The sequence below is a fragment of the Lutra lutra genome, chromosome 5, assembly GCF_902655055.1.
Source record: "Lutra lutra chromosome 5, mLutLut1.2, whole genome shotgun sequence".
NCBI lineage: Eukaryota > Metazoa > Chordata > Mammalia > Carnivora > Mustelidae > Lutra > Lutra lutra.
Genome location: NC_062282.1, coordinates 150,773,218 through 150,790,484, shown reverse-complemented (window position 1 = coordinate 150,790,484; position 17,267 = coordinate 150,773,218). Strand labels below are relative to the sequence as shown.

Genomic DNA, 17,267 nt, shown 5'->3' with positions numbered 1-17,267 from the left:
CCTTTCCTGCTCATCTCCTGCCATGCCGTGATCTTGATTCTGCTGGTAGGGCACCAGCAACGCTCCCATTCCACACTGTCCCCCTCCTACATCCCCTGCCTTCTCCGTGATCCAGAGGCCGGGTACCTGCTGCAGGGCACAGGTCACTGTCAGGACTCGGTCTGGCCCCCGCATACCTACACCCTCCTGAATGCTCCAGACCCAGCAAGGATGAGGATCCCCGTCCTCGGTTCTTTCGTGCACATCTTAGATGGGCCAGAGCCCTCAGAAAGTTGGGACATGGGCAGAGCGATAGGACATACAAGCAGCTCTGCCTCTTGGGTGCCTAAAAGCTGACATCACCTTCCTCCTCCATCTCTCAGAGTCCCATCTGGGCTGCTCACTCCCAGAGCCCAGCACATAGCCCACGTTTTCTGAGATCTGCTTCTCTAGGACCACTCCCTCCTGGTGCAGCCTTTTCCCAGCCCCTCTCTCTGCCCCTCTCCCCGCTCCCTCCGGGAGTGCCCTCAGAACCCAAAAGCTGGGAGGGGGTCCCAGACAACCTCTGCTCTGGACCCTGCAGCCCAGGCCCCCCTGGGACCTGAGAACGCACGCGGCAGTACGTATTCGCCAAATGGGCAAAGACAAGGCGAGAACAAAACGCAAATCAATATTTCAATAAATTATCCTGCCGCAGTGGCAGAATCATGCCGGCTGCCAGAGGGGCTGGGCGGCTGGGCTGGACCATAGGAATATCTGCGAGGAAGGAGGCGCTTGCCACTGTTGGGGCCAGTGGAGAAGAGGGGACTGTTTATGGGGGCTGTTTGCCTGAGGACCTTTATTCTGCGGTTGTCAACCTGGTGACCCGGGGGATGTGTTTTGTTTTGTCCACGTAACCGACTTTAAGTGGAGCCAACATTTACTAGGAGGTCGGCTTACTTTGGAAGATCCAGATTCAAACATTGGCCTGAAAAATCCAGTCTGGCAGCTCGGGGTCCCCGCATTTCTGCATACCCACAGTAGTGGGGCGCTGAGTGCTCTCACCCTGGCTTTGCTACTGTCCTCACTTAGTACTGATCGACCCTCACCTTCTTTATCATGCCGAGGAAATATTTCTGTGTACTCTTAGCCCTTCTCAGTGGGCAACACAAAAGATAGTTTTGTTTTTCATACAACCCACCTGCCTCACTGAGTGACATCACCTGTCTCAGCCCTGTTGGCATTTGGGAGTTCAACACCCTCCCAGCACTTCCCACAAGTCTACCTCCTGAGCACTCTGGCCTCTCCCCTTACCCCCAACCTGCTATGAGGCTCTTTCAGCCTGGTTCCTGCCCTTGGTTCTGTCCCCGACCATGTGGTCCTTTTCCTGCTCTCTGGCCCTGAAACGGGTGTATCTTTCTGGCTGGACTTTGGACTCCTCCTCAAAGATGTGGCCAGAGCTCTTCTCCCACTGGTGTGGGGCGCACCAGCTGTACCCTGGAGACCAGCCACTGCCCTTGACTGGAGTTTCCATGGTTCCCCCAATGAAAAAGTACATTGCTCAAGACTCTCATAGCAAGTGACGATAACACAACTCACACTGACTTTCAAGGGAGAGGTTACCGGACACATGAATGAGACGCATCTCTGCGACAGGCAGCCTCTAGGAGGGCCCCTGTGACTCCACCTCTTGGTATTCACACCCTGGAATAGTCCCCTCCCCTTGAGTGTGGGTGGGACCAAGATTCCCTTCTAAGTAGCCTGTGGTTCCTGTCTTGGGTGTGTGTGCACTGTGTTGCTGTCTCTCAGGTCGCTCAAGCTAGAGGAAGCAGGCTGTGGTAGGTTATTGTTCTGGGGTGTGGCTGGAAACCTTGGTCCAGTAGCCCACGAAGAGCTGAGTCCTGCCAGCAGTCAAGCGAGCAAGCATGGGAGCTGGTCCTCCCCCTGTGGAGCCTTCAGATGAGACCACAGTCCCCACCTCTGCTTGCCAGCAGTCTCAGGAGAGACCCTGAGCCAAAGTATCCAGCTAAGTTGCTTTTGGATTCCTGCCCTGCAGAAATAGATGATAAATGTTTGGAGGTTTTCAGGCCATACATTTTTGGAATCACCTGGTACATAGTGACCTAAGAGATCCAGCAGGGTGGCCTCAGGCCTGGGTGAGCCAGGTAGTCATGTGAGAACACCAGGAGTTGACTCTTCTCCAGCCCAGGCCCAGCTCTCTCTCTGTTGGCTTTTTCCTCAAGTGGGGTCTCCTCCCGTGGGGACAGGGGCACCAGCAGCTCCTGACTCATGGTCTCACACCTTTCCATCTCCTTGGCCCACTTTGGTTATGTGCTCACTCCAAGCCAGCATGGTGCCAGGAAGATGTGGTGCTGGGATTAGCCAGGCCTTGAACCCTCCCGCCATTGAGCCTGGGGTCACACCCAGATGAACAGAGGGGAAGTTTTACTGAAGGGGGCCTGGGCTGCTGTTGTCAGACAAGTCTAGGCACGAGTAACTGCAGCCCACCAGGGCTTTGGAGGGAACCAGACTAGAATTAGCTCAACAGTGGAACCCTAAGGACCCTAAGGGCCAGCCAGCCCATCATGGGCAATAACCTCCTGATATGTGGGCTGGCAGACATGGCCCTGGAGGAACCAGAGCTGCTTCATGGGAGGTGGCCCAGCAAGGCTGCTCAGCTGCTCTGTGGGCTTCGTGAGTGGGGAGGTCACACACCAGTGGGGGCTCTGTGGCCATCCTAGATCGAGTTCTCATTGGCAGCCTGGTGATATCCCTCAGATCTGGACTCAGGCTGGCAATCTTCAGCTCACTGGGGACAAGCACAGGCCCCGATTTCTAGCACCAACTCACATCCACCCACAACAGTCTTTTCCTTATTCTTCCACCCAGAGCTCATTCCTTAGAAAGGAGATCCTCCCACCTGATTCCTTCTTCAGAGCTGCGACCTCGTAAGGTTTTCTGGAGGCAGCTACCACCTGGCGGGGACTCGGGCTGACCTGCAGGCGTCTGACTTAGATGGGACACAGATGCCACACTCCCTCCGCCCCTCCTGTGTCAGTCAGTGTGGGCAAGTTTGTGCTACGGCCTTATGACAACAGATACTTATTTCCTGCTCCTGTTACGTGTTCCATGACTCTGTCACTTGGGGTCTGGGTGACAGAGCAGGCACCATCTCAATACCGATGGTTGACAAGCCAGTGAGGAGAGATCGCTGCAGGGTCTCCTGTGGGCAGAGGTACAGGTCACTTCTGCTCACAGCTCACTGGCCAGAGGTAATCACACTCTCTTTCCGGTCATGATTGGGGCAGTCCCATATGTCCCTTTCCCTACTGCAGCTTCCTCTGGGCTGTCCATCTCTGTGCCTGTGTCCAGTGGGTCCTGGTCACCACAGCTCAGATTCCAGTCTGTGACTTCCTTCACTGGGACTCACTAGGTCTCGTTATAACAAGCACTCTTACCTCCCAGGTGTTCTGTGTTTGGGAGTTGGGAACTGGTGCGCCATCTTGTAAGTCACTGACTCAGATGATACAAGAGAACTCTGGCAGTGAGCAGTCCTCCCCGGCCTTGAATCATTCTTCCTTCTTCTAGAACAGCCTGGGTTCCCAGCAGTACCTATATCTACTCTTCGCTCCTTCTGTACATGAAAAGGAGCATCTGGCTATGCTTGATGGATGTATTTATGCCAGGGAAGAAACAAAACACCTGCAGACATGTCTACTAGGGAATGCATAGCTCTGCTTTATGGACAGATGGATCCTGTTCATCAGGACTCTTTGCCTGGAGGGAACTATTCGGTGGTGGGAGTTCATAGTAAGAGGAGCAGACATGCTGCCTGGCATGAGGACAGCAGAGAGCAAAGGGAAGCATGCCACACAGGGGAGCCTTGCTTTGGGGACAATATGGTGTATGTTTTGTTTGGTGAGGGAGTTTAGGGCAGGGCGTTGAATCTAGACATGGGTTTTAGGCTTCCCAGCTGTGTGGCTAATGGCAAGTTACTTGACTTCTCTAAGCCTCACTTTCCTGCCTCTCAGGGTAGTTGTGAGGACTGAATAAGAGAGAGAATGCCAATGCCATAGTGCAGAGTGGCTGCCGTGCTGCCTGTCCCGCAGCCCACCCTGGGTCATGATACCAGTGGGATGTGGGGCTTCCTGTCCGTCGTTCCTGAGGGAATTATCACTATGCTCCTGTTCTGTATGTGGCTCCTTTGCTAGATCTGCTGCAGTTTCTCTCCTCTACGGTGTTTATGCTGTTTTCTGTAAGACATTCAAACAAGGGGGCAACATAGGGCATCCCGTCCCCTTCTCTGGGCTTCCATACCATGTTGGGAGTTCCATCTACCCTGCCTGGGACCCTGCCAGAACTGTGAGCTCTTCAACATGAGGTCCATGTTGCACTGGCCTCCTGCTCAGGACCTGCACAGAACAGGAGCCTGATAGACTGCCACAGAGGCCCCTGGAAGTGGGTGAGGCGGGATGGACTGTGTGAGGCCTCAGATGGCCTCAGAACTTGGCTTCCATGTCTCACTTGAGAAGTGGGCTGTGGTTTCATGTGGAAACTCACGCAGGCATGTGTGACTGCAGAGCCTTTCCTCCACTCAGAAGAGTGGAGCCAAGTGGGAGGTGGATCCCGAGGGTGACCGGACTCAGCTCCACATGGCCAAGGGCCCCAGCAGAGGGGGGTCCGTGAGCACTACTGCCTGCTCAGCTCCCATCCCGTCTACCCAACACGTTAACCCCTCGCTTCCATCTCTCCTGCCCACCCCTGCAGTCCATGAGCCTCATTGAGATTGGGAACCCCTCCCAGAGCCTGGAGAACGTCTGCCGTTGGGCTTACCTCCAGCAGAAGCCGGACACAGGTCACGATGAGTACCACGATCACGCCATCTTCCTCACGCGGCAGGACTTCGGACCTTCGGGCATGCAAGGTAAGCCTCAGCTCTGCAGGGACCCAGAAAGGAGGGAGGCTGGGCATGAACCACTGGCCCTTGCGAGGGTCCCTGGCAGCGTTGGTCCAGGCTGGGAAGGGTGTTAGGGCAGAGAGAGGCTGTGGCCACCTTAACCAGTGAGGGCTGTGTAAGCTTTCGTGACCTCTTGGCTCATCGAAAACCACTGTGGCCTCTGCCATTTCTCCCAGGAAACTGCATCCCTCAGGGGCACAGCAATGGTCAAAGGTGGTGAAATGGCTCAAGCCTGGGGCTGGCAGCCCAAAGACCAGATAGGATCCAAGGCAGAGTTGTTTGCTTCCCCCCATTTTTAAAAAACAAATTTGAATAAGTTTTCCATCTTTAGAAGTTAAAGGATTTCACTTAAAAATTCAAGCTATATAAAACTGACAGATCTAAAAGGAGAAATTGACAAGGCCTACAATTATAATTGAAGATTTTAACATATTCTTAGTAACTGATAGAACAACAGATAAGAATGTTGGTAAGGATACAGAAGACTTGAATGAAGAAACGACCTAATGAATTATAGAATACTACACCAGACAGCTGAGGGATACACACTCTTGATGACTGCAGCATGAAACCATACCAAAGCAGACTACAAGGTGCCATAGGGAAACTTCAACAAAAGACAGAAGATCGAAATCACACACTGGAAAAGAAAGATAACTCGAAAAATTATGAATGCTTGAAAATTAAACAGTATGCTCATCAGTAATCTGTAGGTCAAAGAAGTAACTTTGTCACTTCAGTACGGCATATCAAAAATTGTGGATGTAGCTAACATAATGATTAAATTGTATTTATAAACTTAACAGTTTACCGCTCAACGAAAATGGCTAAACCAAATCAGTCAATCAACCAAACCGGCTAAAGAGTTAGTCATAGAAACATCTATCTCAAGAGATTCAAAAAAGAACAGCTAACTAAACTCAACAAGAGTGGAAGGGAGGAGATTATAAATGTAAGAGCAGGATTGTTGAAATGGGAAACGGTTATAAAGAAAATCAATAAAATCAAAATTTGGTTCTTTGAAAGATATCAGTTAGAACCGGAATGCCCCCAGCCATGCTAGTTTAAAAAAGAAAGGAAGAAAATACAGATTTACTAAGATTAGGAATATAAAAGGGATCTGATTACAAATCTGACTTTAAAAAAGGTAATAAGATAATGAGAAGATATTTTGAACATCATTATGCTGATAAATTTGTTAATTTAGATGAAAGGTATAAATTCTTTGACAAACATAAAATCTGAGAAAAAAAGGAAAATCCAAATAGGCTCATATCAACTAAAGATATTGACTTTATGATTAAAAGCCTCCCTTCAAAGTAAGCTCCAGGACTTGATGGTTTCACCAGAGAATTTTTCCTAATTTTTAACAAAGAATAATACCAATCATACACAATTTCTCACAGAAAGAAAAGAGAGGAACATTTTTCCAACTGATTTTATGAGACCTGCTAACATTAATACCAAAATCTGAGATTGACTTGAAAAAAACAAGTTATAGGCCAATCTCTCCCATGAGTATATATACAAAATCCCAAACAAAATAGGAAATCACATCCAGTGCTACATGTAAAAAGCACCATGTGACAATGAATTTGGGCTTATCCTAGGAATGCAAGGTTTAACATATGAAAATCAATCATTGTAATTCACCAAATTAATAGAACAAAGGATAAAAGCTTATGAAATCATCTCAATTGATGAAGGAAAATTATTTGACAAAAATCAAAAGCCTTTTATGATCAAATATTTTATTAAACTAGGAATAGAAGAAAATGTTCTAAATGTAATAAAGGATACGTAGCAGAAAAAAAAAAAAAAAGCTCTAGCAAACATCATATGTAATGGTGAAATGTTGAAGGATTTCCTCTAGACCTGAGAATGGGTCAAGAATACTTGCTATCACCCCTTGGATTCGACATTGTAGCAGAGGTCCCAGCCGGTGAAATAGGCAAAAAAATAAAAATAAAAATATAAGGGTCAGAAAGGAAGAAATCAAACTCTTATTTGAAAATAATATGCTGTGTATATAGAAAACGTACATAGAAAATGTACGTAGAAAACTCAAAAGAATCTACCAATAAGTCAGTAGCATTATTGAGCAATTTCCTGGATATAACGTCAATATATAAAAATCAATTGAATTTCTGTATTCTAACAGCAAAAAATTAAAATTTGAAAACGACCACCACTTAGAATAATAAAAGAATAAAAAATACAAACACCTAGAATAAATTTAACAAAAGATGTCCAAGATCTAGACCCCAAAGCTGTAAAATACACGTACAGACGTTGTAAAAGATGACATCAAGGAAGGGGTGTGCCATGCTAATGGATAGGGAGACTCGCTATTGTAAAGAAATCGATTTTCTCCAAACCGACCTGTAAGAGAATGCAAGTGCACTCCAGAGCAAGTTCAGACCCAGCAGAATAGTTGGAGATATTGACAAGTTGATTCTAATGTTCTTCCAGAAATGCAGTGGGCCAAGAGCAGTCACGAACGACTGGAGAAGATGAGCAAAGTATTCATTGCTCCCATTTTACCCCATTCCCATTTTCTATAGTATTCGTTGCTTATATTTTGATGCAAGGGTTGACAAATGAATCATGAGGACAGAACTCAGAGTCCAGACTTGAACTCACCTGTGGATGGATACTTGATTTATTGTGAGGTGGAGGGGAAAGATGGTCTTTTCAACAAATGGTGTCAGGTCCCAGCAAATATCCAAACTGGGGGGAAGAAGTGAAGCTTGACACCCCTTCTTTTTTTAATTTAATTTTTTTATTGAGATATAATTGACATGTCATTATATTAGTTTAGGATGTAAACATAATGATCAGATAAATGTATATATTGTGAAATGATCACAATAGTCCTAGTTAATATCCATCACCACACATTGTTATAAGATTCTTTCTTGTGATGAGAACTTTTAAGACCTACTCTCCTAGCAACTTTCAAACACACAATACAGTATTATGAGCTCTTGTTTCCATACTGTATATTACATCCTCAAATCTTATAACCAGAGGTTTGTACCTTTTGACCCCCTTCACCTCCTACCCACTGCCTCTGTATCTATGAGTTTGGCTTTTATTGATTGATTGATTTATATTTTGGATTCCACATATAAGTGAGATCACAGTGTGTTTGTCGTTCTCTGCCTGACTTATTTCAATTAGCATAATGCCCTCAGGGTCCATCCATGTTGCTGTGAATGGCAGAATTTCCTTTTTATGGCTGAATGATATTCCAGTGTGTGTATACTCCACATCTTCTTTATCCAGTCATCCACTGATGGACGCTTATGTTGTTTCCATGTCTTGGCTATTGTAAATAGTGCTGCAGTGAACGTGGGGGCTGTAGATAGCTTTTCGAGTTAGTGTTGGTGTTTTCTTCAGATAAATAACCTGAAGGAAAATTGCTGGATCGTAGATAGTTCTATTTTTAAATTTTTCAAGGAAGCTCCATACTGTTTTCCACCAACAATGTGCAAGGGTTCCATTTCTTCCACATCTGCACTAACACTTGTGATCTCTTAGTCTTTTTGATACTAGCCATTCTAACATGTGTGAAGTGATACCTCATTGTGTTTTTGACTTGCATTTCCCTGATGGTGAGTGATGTTGAACATCTTTTCCTCTATCTCTTGGCCATCTGGATGTCTTCTTTGAAAGAATGTCTATTTAGGTCTTCTACCCATTTTTATTTTGGGCTGGTTGTTTTTGGTATTGAGTTGTTGGAGTTCCTTATATATTTTGGATATTAACCTCTTATCAGATAGACAGTTTGCAAATATTTTCGCCTATTTTGAGAGAGGATGTCATGGTTGGAGACAACAAGGGGCTTCTGCAGTGCCGATACAGTCGCACAGGTGTGATCCTTTTGTGATGGTTCATTTATTGTATCCTAGGACTTGTGCATTTTTATGGATGTATATCACGCTTCAAAAGAAAGAACTCTGAAAAGCCATATAAAATATACATTCAGAAGAGTGGACTCGTTTTACCCCATTCCCATTTTCTATAGATAGCCATATTTATTAGTCTCTGGTTCATCATTCTGGTGATCCTTTTTATAAAAATAAGTATACTTATATAATGTACATGCTCATTACATCCACCACTTCCTTCCATGAATTCCGATACTTCCTGCACTGCATCTTTTTCCACTCTTTTGGCCTTTAGCTTCCTTCTGCTGCCCTCTTGCTCATATCTGCATAAATAGGGAGACTTCCAAGTGACCCTGACCAGAGCCCAGATGAGTTTGTTAACAACACATCTCTCTGGCACTATAGCTGCCCCTTTTGCCACACACATTGGTGCCAGAATAGCATTCAGGTGGGAACATGGAGTGGGACTCCAGATCCCACCGAGCTCAGAGTGAGGCTCCTTGTTGGTATTGATGCCTCTTCCTTCGGAGGGGCTGCTAGTTCCCTGTCACAGAAGGAAGCCCAGTGACAAATAGTGCACTCTGTCAGCACTTTTGTCCAGGTGAGAGCTCTAAGGGGAGCAGAACTGTTCCACGGGGAGAGAAACCATCATAACCTCTATAGCAGGTGAGCTCCTCCTCTGTTTCAAAATGTGAAAGCACACCTAAGGATGGCCAGACCTTTTTTTTTTTTTTTTTTTTTTTTTAATTTAAACTTACACCATGAAAAAGTCGACCAAGATGTGAAACAGAATTGGAGAACTGACTCTGGAGGAGAGAGAGATGATTTGGAATCTGAGGAAGAATTTTTTTTGAAAAAGTAATAGTTCCCAGAATAGTTGAGAATATACATTCCATAAACCCAGCACAGGTTGCTAGGAAGAATTAGAGAGCAGCAAATAATTTTTATGAAACTAAAGATATAGTGGGTAAAGTTGAAAATTCAGAAGCTGAAATAAAAAGTCAAGGGCAGGGGCGCCTGGGTGGCTCAGTTGGTTAAGCGTCCAACTCTTGATTTCGGCTCAAGTCCTGATCTCAGGGTTGTGAGATCAAGCACTGCGTTCAGCATGGAGTCTGCTTGAGACTCTCTCTCTCCCTCTCCTTTTGCTCCTCCCTGGCTTGTGCATGCTCTCTAAATAAATAAATAAATAAATAATCTTTAAAAAAAAAAGTCAAGGGCATCCAAAAAGATTAAAATAGAACGAAGACAAAGAGGCTCAAACCAAGAGGTACAATATCTATCTAGTAAGATTTCCAGAAAAAAAAGAGCAATAGCAAAATAAAATAAGCAGGAAAGGTATGAAGAAAAACATAGAGACACTTTTGCAAACCTTCAGATTGTAAAGACCCGTGTAATATGCTCGGTAGTGTGAATAAGCACATGCAGGCTTTGCACATAACAAAGAGAAGATCTCAAAGTTTGGCTCTGGGACACTGATTCCAGAGTAATCATCTTAAAATCTGCAGAGCAAAAAATATTTTAAGATACAGATTTTCCTGTTTATGACAAGGAGAAAGGACAGTGGTTCCATTACGGTGCTTTTACAGACAAGTATAATGCCAGCAGCACACCCCGGGTCACCAGGCCCTCCTTCCTTTCTTCTCGACTCTTTAACAAATTGCCTTGGGATCTCCCCAAGGGGTCTGTGAGAAGTGAGGCTAGGTCAGAGTTCCAAGGGCGGAGGCTCCTTGCTTGGTGGGCCTCAAGGTCGTGTCTCAGCATGCACTGTGCATACACATCTCTGTACGCACTTCTCTGTCTTGTTCAGGGGCAAGTGGCTAGGCCCCTATTCCGTGGTTTTCCCCAGTGGTAGGTGCGGTCTGAGGATCATGCCCCCCTGCACCCTCCCCCTCATCATCCATGGGAATGCTGTCCTCTAAGGCTTCCCTGGAGATATCTGAAGAACAACCCACCCTCAGATCAGATTCAGCTCACCCAGGGGATTCACCTGTTCCATAGGCCGACCACCTCCAGGCCTTCTCCCCCACTGCTTGGGCTGTTCTAGCTCAATCCTCAGTCCTCTCCTTGGTCCCCTCACTATTACCTATGAATTCAGTGGCTCTTTCTAAGCCACATGAATGGGGATGAGGCTGGCCTGGCTGAGGGGGGGGGGGTCCTTGGGCATCTGTGTCGGGGGATGTGGCCTACCTCAGCCAGCCCTCCCCAGTCCTGCTCCCCACCCTCCACCTCTGGGGGCACCTTGCTGCATCTGGCTCCTTCCCCACAGACCCCTGGAAGAGGGGAACCCTTCAGAAGGAATATGGCTCATACTTTCCTCAGCCAGAGTGCAGGTTCTCTGACTGAGAGCTCGGAGGGCCTTGTCTGCAGCTGGTCTACTCCTCTGTCCTCTCGGCTGGTCCTGGCTGCATGACAGCAGGGCAGGGTGACCTGCTGGCTCTCGGCCCCGGTCTCTGCCCTTGAGCAGCTTCAGGGGTTTGCCCTCACTGCTCCCTGTGTGTGCTATGGAAATGGGTCTAGCTGTGGTCTCACAGGATCCGGGGAAGCCACAGGGAGCCCAGGGACGACCCTCTAGAGGGGTAGTGGGCTCAGAGAGCAGTGTTCCTACAGCAGTGGGAGGGTGTATGGAAGGCATATGTTTCTGGGGGGCCAGAAGGTCACTCAGCAAGGTTGGAAGATGGGAGAGGGCAGGAAAGAGAGCAGCAAGCAAGAAGCTGCCAAGGTGGCAGGGAGTTCTAGCACCTGAGACCCGTACCCGGGAAACTGACCCCGGCTGCAGTGTGGACATGGACGGGCAGGGCTGAGGCCGGCTGCCTGGGGTGAATGTCACCTGAACTGTGTCAGCGGGGTGCAATTGGTTTGGCTCATTTGCTCTGGGGATGGTGGGGGGCATTGGGGCCAGAGCCCCTCTGATTCAGGCCCGGAGCTAGAGCCGCCCTTTGTCTCCTCCCAGGCTATGCTCCTGTCACTGGGATGTGCCACCCCGTCCGCAGCTGCACTCTGAACCACGAGGATGGCTTCTCCTCCGCATTCGTGGTGGCCCACGAGACCGGCCACGTGTAAGTGGCTTCGCTGTCCTTGTTATGTGGGGAAAATCGGGACCCTCTGTGCCCTGGGGTGGAGGCAGGGGATGCCCTGTGTGCAAAGCACCTGGGGAGTAAAGTCCCGACCCCAGCACGGCACAGGCCAGGCCTGAGGCCCATGTTCTGCTGAGGGAACAAATCAAAGGGCCAAGCGGGTGCTGAGGGCCTTCCAGGCATCATGCCATGCAAGCCCCTGGGCAGGGTGCCTCTTTACCCCATTTTACACACCAATGACTGGGGTTCTGAGGGAGCCCTGCCCAGAATTAGAGCCAGAGGCGGGGAAGCCACGACTCCACCCAGGTGTGCAGCCCCCAGGCACCCTCTGAATTTGGGGAAACTTCGCAGGGCAGGGCCGCGGGGTCCATGCAGAGATGTCAGCCCACACTGCTTGAGTGTGTGGAGGTTCCAGCTGCGGATGCCCCCGCCTCTGCTGCCTGCTCGTGAAACAGCAACCCCTGGCGGGCAGGGTGCCGAGGGGCGGCCTCTGGACCCAGTTTCCCAGGTGCCTCTGGCTTTAAGAATCCAGCTGGTGGAAAACCTGGCTTGGGGGCAGGCAACCAAAAGCCCTGGGAAGCCGCTGGGAAGGTCTGGGGCACCCCACCCCCAGCTGTCCGGTCAGTGCAGCCCAGGGAGGGTCCAGTGAGGTGGCCTTGCCTCCCTGCACAGGCTGGGCATGGAGCACGACGGGCAGGGCAACCGCTGCGGCGACGAGGTGCGGCTGGGCAGCATCATGGCGCCCCTGGTGCAGGCCGCCTTCCACCGCTTCCACTGGTCCCGCTGCAGCCAGCAGGAGCTGAGCCGCTACCTGCAGTGAGTACCCCTACCCCCCACCCCTCAGTGCCAGCAGCACGACCCGAAGCCCTGGGCTCAGCTCTAGGAGGATGGATGCCCCAAGCCCCGCCATGGGCCTGGGCCCAGGCCTAGGCCTCAGACTTCAGTCCTGCAGCCCGAGGTGCAGGGGAGGGAAGGGAGAGCAGCGCAGGTCAGTGTGTGCATGGTGGAGGAGGTCCTACTGTCTGGGGCCGCAGCCTTGAATGGAAGGTGGGCACACCAGCTGTACCTTTAATGGGATGCCCAGGGAACTTACATCAAGGGGAAGAGATACAGCGGGGACACTGAGGCAGCTCAGCTGAGGGCTGGAGGTGCAGACAGGCCCCCCACCATGGCTTCAGAAGGGGCTGCAGCTGCCTCGCAGTTGGCCACTCCCTGCTGAAGGCTGCTTGTGGCGGCCACGTGTCCCCTCACAGCTCCTATGATTGCCTGCGGGATGACCCCTTTGCCCATGATTGGCCGGCGCTGCCTCAGCTTCCAGGGCTGCACTACTCCATGAATGAACAGTGCCGCTTCGACTTCGGCCTGGGCTACATGATGTGCACGGCGGTGAGTGTCCGAGCACCCCCGGGTGCTCCTGCCCCATCTGGGCTGGCTTCTTGGGAGGTGACTGGTGTTGGGGTGGCTCCTGAGGGCAGGGCAGAGCTAGCTTCCAGAACGGCAGCCTCTCCCTCTGCACACACAGGCCCTCACCTGCTCGGCACCCAGTGCCTACCCGGCCAGGCCAGACATGGTCCTGGTGACTGGCCAGGGGATCTGCAAGGGATGGGGGTAGGGAAGCTGGCCCTGTGTTGCCTGCAGTGTTCAGAGGGCTTCCCTGAGAAAGAAGTGAGGTGTAAAGGCTATGTGGGAGGAGAGGACATTCCAGAAGGCAGGAATCATGTGCAGAGGCCTAGAGGTGTGGGCACATAGCAGACAGAGGAGCAACCGGTTGTTACTGGGGTCTGGCGCCAGGGCAGAACCAGCAGCAGGAACCCCACTCATCAGAATGGACTGTATCTGCTGATGGGGCCCACCCTGTCCAATGCAGTGTGGCAAGAGCATTCGTGTCTGTTAGCATCTGACCTAATGCTCCTCTCAGCCATAGGAAGGAAGGAAGCGAAGTATTCCCATTTTAGAGATGAGGGGACTGAACACTTCAGTAACATGCCTAAGACCACAGAGCAAGCAACCACTAATGCAGGTGGTCTAAGCTCCTGCATGGCTACCTAAAGAGCTTGGTGGGCTTGATTCTCATTGCAACAGGGAGCTCTAGAAATGTTTCAAGTGGGGAATGGCATGGCCAGGTCTGAGTTTCAGCTGGATCCCCCAGGGACTTCCTGGAGGAAAGGGTATGGGGACAGCAGGCAGAAAGGCCAGAGTAGAGGTGACTGTGGGGTACAGGGAGCAGAGGCCAAGGCTGAAGCAAAAGAAGAGCAGAGGGGAGGGCTTCAGGAGGTAAAGTCCTCAGCAGGGGTACAGTAGGTGCCCGTGGGGCCCTGCAGTGACAGCCCCTCCCAGCCACTCCTACCTGGCCCAGAGGGATGCCCACCCAGCCTTCCTGCTATCTCTCCAGGCAGGCCAAAGCCTGGAGGCTGAGGTGGGGAGAACAGCCACTGCGTTCTGGAGATCCTCACGGCCTCAGAGTCACATGGGGATCAGGGCACCACACAAGCCTGTGTGGGGGCAGTCAAGCTGTGCCTGTGTCCAAGAGGACCCTGGGGGACAAGGGTGGGTCCCGGGGGGGCCCCTGCAGTGGGAGGCAACTGGGCGAGCTGCAGTGCTCTCTTCCAGTTCCGGACCTTCGACCCCTGCAAGCAGCTGTGGTGTAGCCACCCTGACAACCCCTACTTTTGCAAGACCAAGAAGGGACCCCCCCTGGATGGGACCATGTGTGCACCTGGCAAGGTGAGTCAGAGCAGAGGGCAGGCAGTGTGATATGCACAGATCATGGGATGGGCAGTGCTGCATGGGTGGGGAGGAGTCTGAGGCCTTCTCAGGGGACCCCTGCCTCCTTTCTAGTAACTCTCCTCACGCAACATTCCAGAGTTTCTGTGCCCTCTACTTCCAATGCACTAGTTCTCTATTGGACCAAACCTGATGTTCCAAAGACCTGATGTCTCCATGCTTCAAGCACTGCCCTCCCCCTGCAACTTGGGAATCCCCTCCTCTGAGGAGCAGCCTTCCGTCCCCCAGTGGACACTGTGAGTGTCTGGGTCACCTTACTTTAAGGCCAGCACTGGGGGCTGTTGGCCACTGGGTTCCGAGGCTCAGCATCAGGCTTAGCCTGTCCATTCTTGGGGCCTCCATGTGTGCCCCCTAGAGGCAGCTCTGTGGCTGCTCCCAGCACCTGCCAGCCCCCCAGGCCCACTTCCCACTGTCCAGCGATTTGAGAAGAGATGGGCTTTTCTCATGGTGTCCTTTGGCCAAAACTCTGGGCTTGATTCTCATAGGCTCAGATGAGAGCACGTGCCTGTTCATTAGCTAATCACCCACTGTGGACTGGCTTATGCCGATGAGCCTAAGCTGGGTCATGGGCAGCCCCGTGCACCTGGCAGGGTGAGAAATGGGGTGTTTGCTCCAGCTCACAGGCCCCAACATCAGGCCTGCAAAGGCCCCCAGTCACCTGAGCCTGAGCTGCTTCTATGTAGGTCTTAAATTCTGGGTAATTTTAGTTCCTGGTACACCTTCTTAAAGATACAGATACCCAGACTCACCTCTGCAGGTTTTGGTTTGAGGTAAGGATCGGGGATTGTGCTGGTTTTTTTTTTGTTTTTTTTTTTTTTTTTATAAATTATGGCAAAATGCCATTTTAACCACGGTATACAAGTAAGTGGCTTTTTAGTACATTTGCGGTGCCCTGCAGCTGTTACTCTATAGTTGCAGAACTTCTTCATCACCCCAAAAGGAGACCCCATTAAGCCGTCACTCCCCATTTCCCTCCTGTCTCCAGCCCCGGGCAACTGCTGGTCGGCCTTCCATCCCTGTGGATTTGCCCATTCTGGAATCCCATAGAAGCAGAATCATACATGTACACCTGGCTGCTTTTAAGGTTCATCCGTACCGTAGCTCTCCGCTCCAGGACTAGACCATACTTTGTTTACCCACTCATCTGTCGGACATTTGGATCATTTCCCCCTTTGAGTATTGTGAATAGTGCTGCTGTGCACACTGGTGTACGGACTAATGTTTGAAGATCTGGGAACAGGTATTTGTAAGGGTGCGCCCAGGTGATTGAGCTGTGCCCCCCCACCCCGCCATGAACTGTTAGAAGTTGGAGGTGGGACGTTGTTTTAACAATATGCCAGGGACCTCACGAAGCCAGAACTGACCATGTAGCCCTCCTCCCCACAGGAGCTCCGTGGAGGGAGTGGGGGCCTGGACGCATTTGCCACAACCCCCGTGATGAGCTCAGTAAACACTGGGCTGGGGGCTGAGTCCAGCTCAGCAGGGCTTCCCACCCCTCCCTCATCCTCACTTTCTTCCATCCCACCCTGCACAGAGAGAACGAGGATGGAGTGGGTGCTGGCCCTACACAGGCATACCCACCCAGGTTTGCAGGGCTGGCTTTTCCCCACAGGAGGCCCAGCCGCTGGGAGAAGCTGGGCCACGGAATGCTTGCGCGTCTGGCCGTTTGGCTCCCCTTCTCTTGTGGGGCAAGGGGAGGGTTTGGTGAAGAAGATGCACAGAGGTGGCCAAAGTGCTTCTCCTCACAGAAACCACTGACCTGGCCATTGCCCTTCATTCATTTTAGGGGTGGGATCCTTTGTTCATTTAGCCCAGTACAGACAATTACATTTTATTTGTTTAAAAAAAAAGAGCTGTGCTGGGTGTGTTGGGGGCAGAGCTGGGGCTGGGCTCAGCCTGCCTCGGTTCACCAGAGCACTGGGCGCAAACTGACCCAGATCAGGAATTCTTGATGTGTGAGGCTGTAGGTGGAGGCGCAGAGGGAGAGGCACGGTTGCCTCCTGGGGGGCCTGTCAGGCTCCTCTGCCTGTGTGTGTTTGTATTTTTCAATATGTTACTCATTACTACATGCAGTTTACTACATGCTGTTTGGAAGGCAGCCCTCCCTTACCTTTCCCTTCCCTGCGAGAAAAGCTACGGGGGCAAGAAGAGAAGGGAGTGAGGAGGGAGCAGGGGGAGGTTGGCTGGTTGGAGAAATAGCAGGACATCTCAGGGTTGAGGGCGATGAAGAGTTCAGCAGTCCCTCAGGGGGCTCCAGCCCCGGGCAGGGGGTGCCAGACCTCAGGCTCGGGACGCAGTGTGGCTGCCCGTGATCATCACTGTGCACACTGTCCAGCAGCTCCTCCCAAGCACATTGTTCCCCCTTGGCCTCCACGGCCAGACTGTGCCCCTGCTTACTCAGGTTGCCATACCCGCTGTTTCCCAGAGATAGAACAATCTGGATCTATATTCCACACATAGGGATGACTTGGAGAGAGCGTAACAAAGAGCCACCCACCTTCCAACTTTTGGTTTCACAGCTCATTCACAGTCTGCCCTGGGTTTGGACACTGTGGGGGCCAGGTAGGTGGCGGGGGGTGTCGGCAGCACTCTTGGGATTCA

The 17,267-nt window shown here is 50.7% G+C and overlaps 1 protein-coding gene across 2 annotated transcripts in view; it reads left to right on the top strand.

Moving 5' to 3' along the window:
- Positions 1–17,267, top strand: part of ADAMTS2 (ADAM metallopeptidase with thrombospondin type 1 motif 2) — a 227,289-nt gene that overhangs the window by 168,937 nt on the left and 41,085 nt on the right. For both annotated transcript variants that reach the window (XM_047730543.1, XM_047730542.1), the window contains exons 6-10: positions 4,726–4,882; positions 11,759–11,864; positions 12,555–12,698; positions 13,136–13,268; positions 14,493–14,606. In XM_047730543.1, the coding sequence (XP_047586499.1) occupies positions 4,726–4,882; positions 11,759–11,864; positions 12,555–12,698; positions 13,136–13,268; positions 14,493–14,606 (654 nt within the window). The remainder of the gene's footprint in view (positions 1–4,725; positions 4,883–11,758; positions 11,865–12,554; positions 12,699–13,135; positions 13,269–14,492; positions 14,607–17,267) is intronic.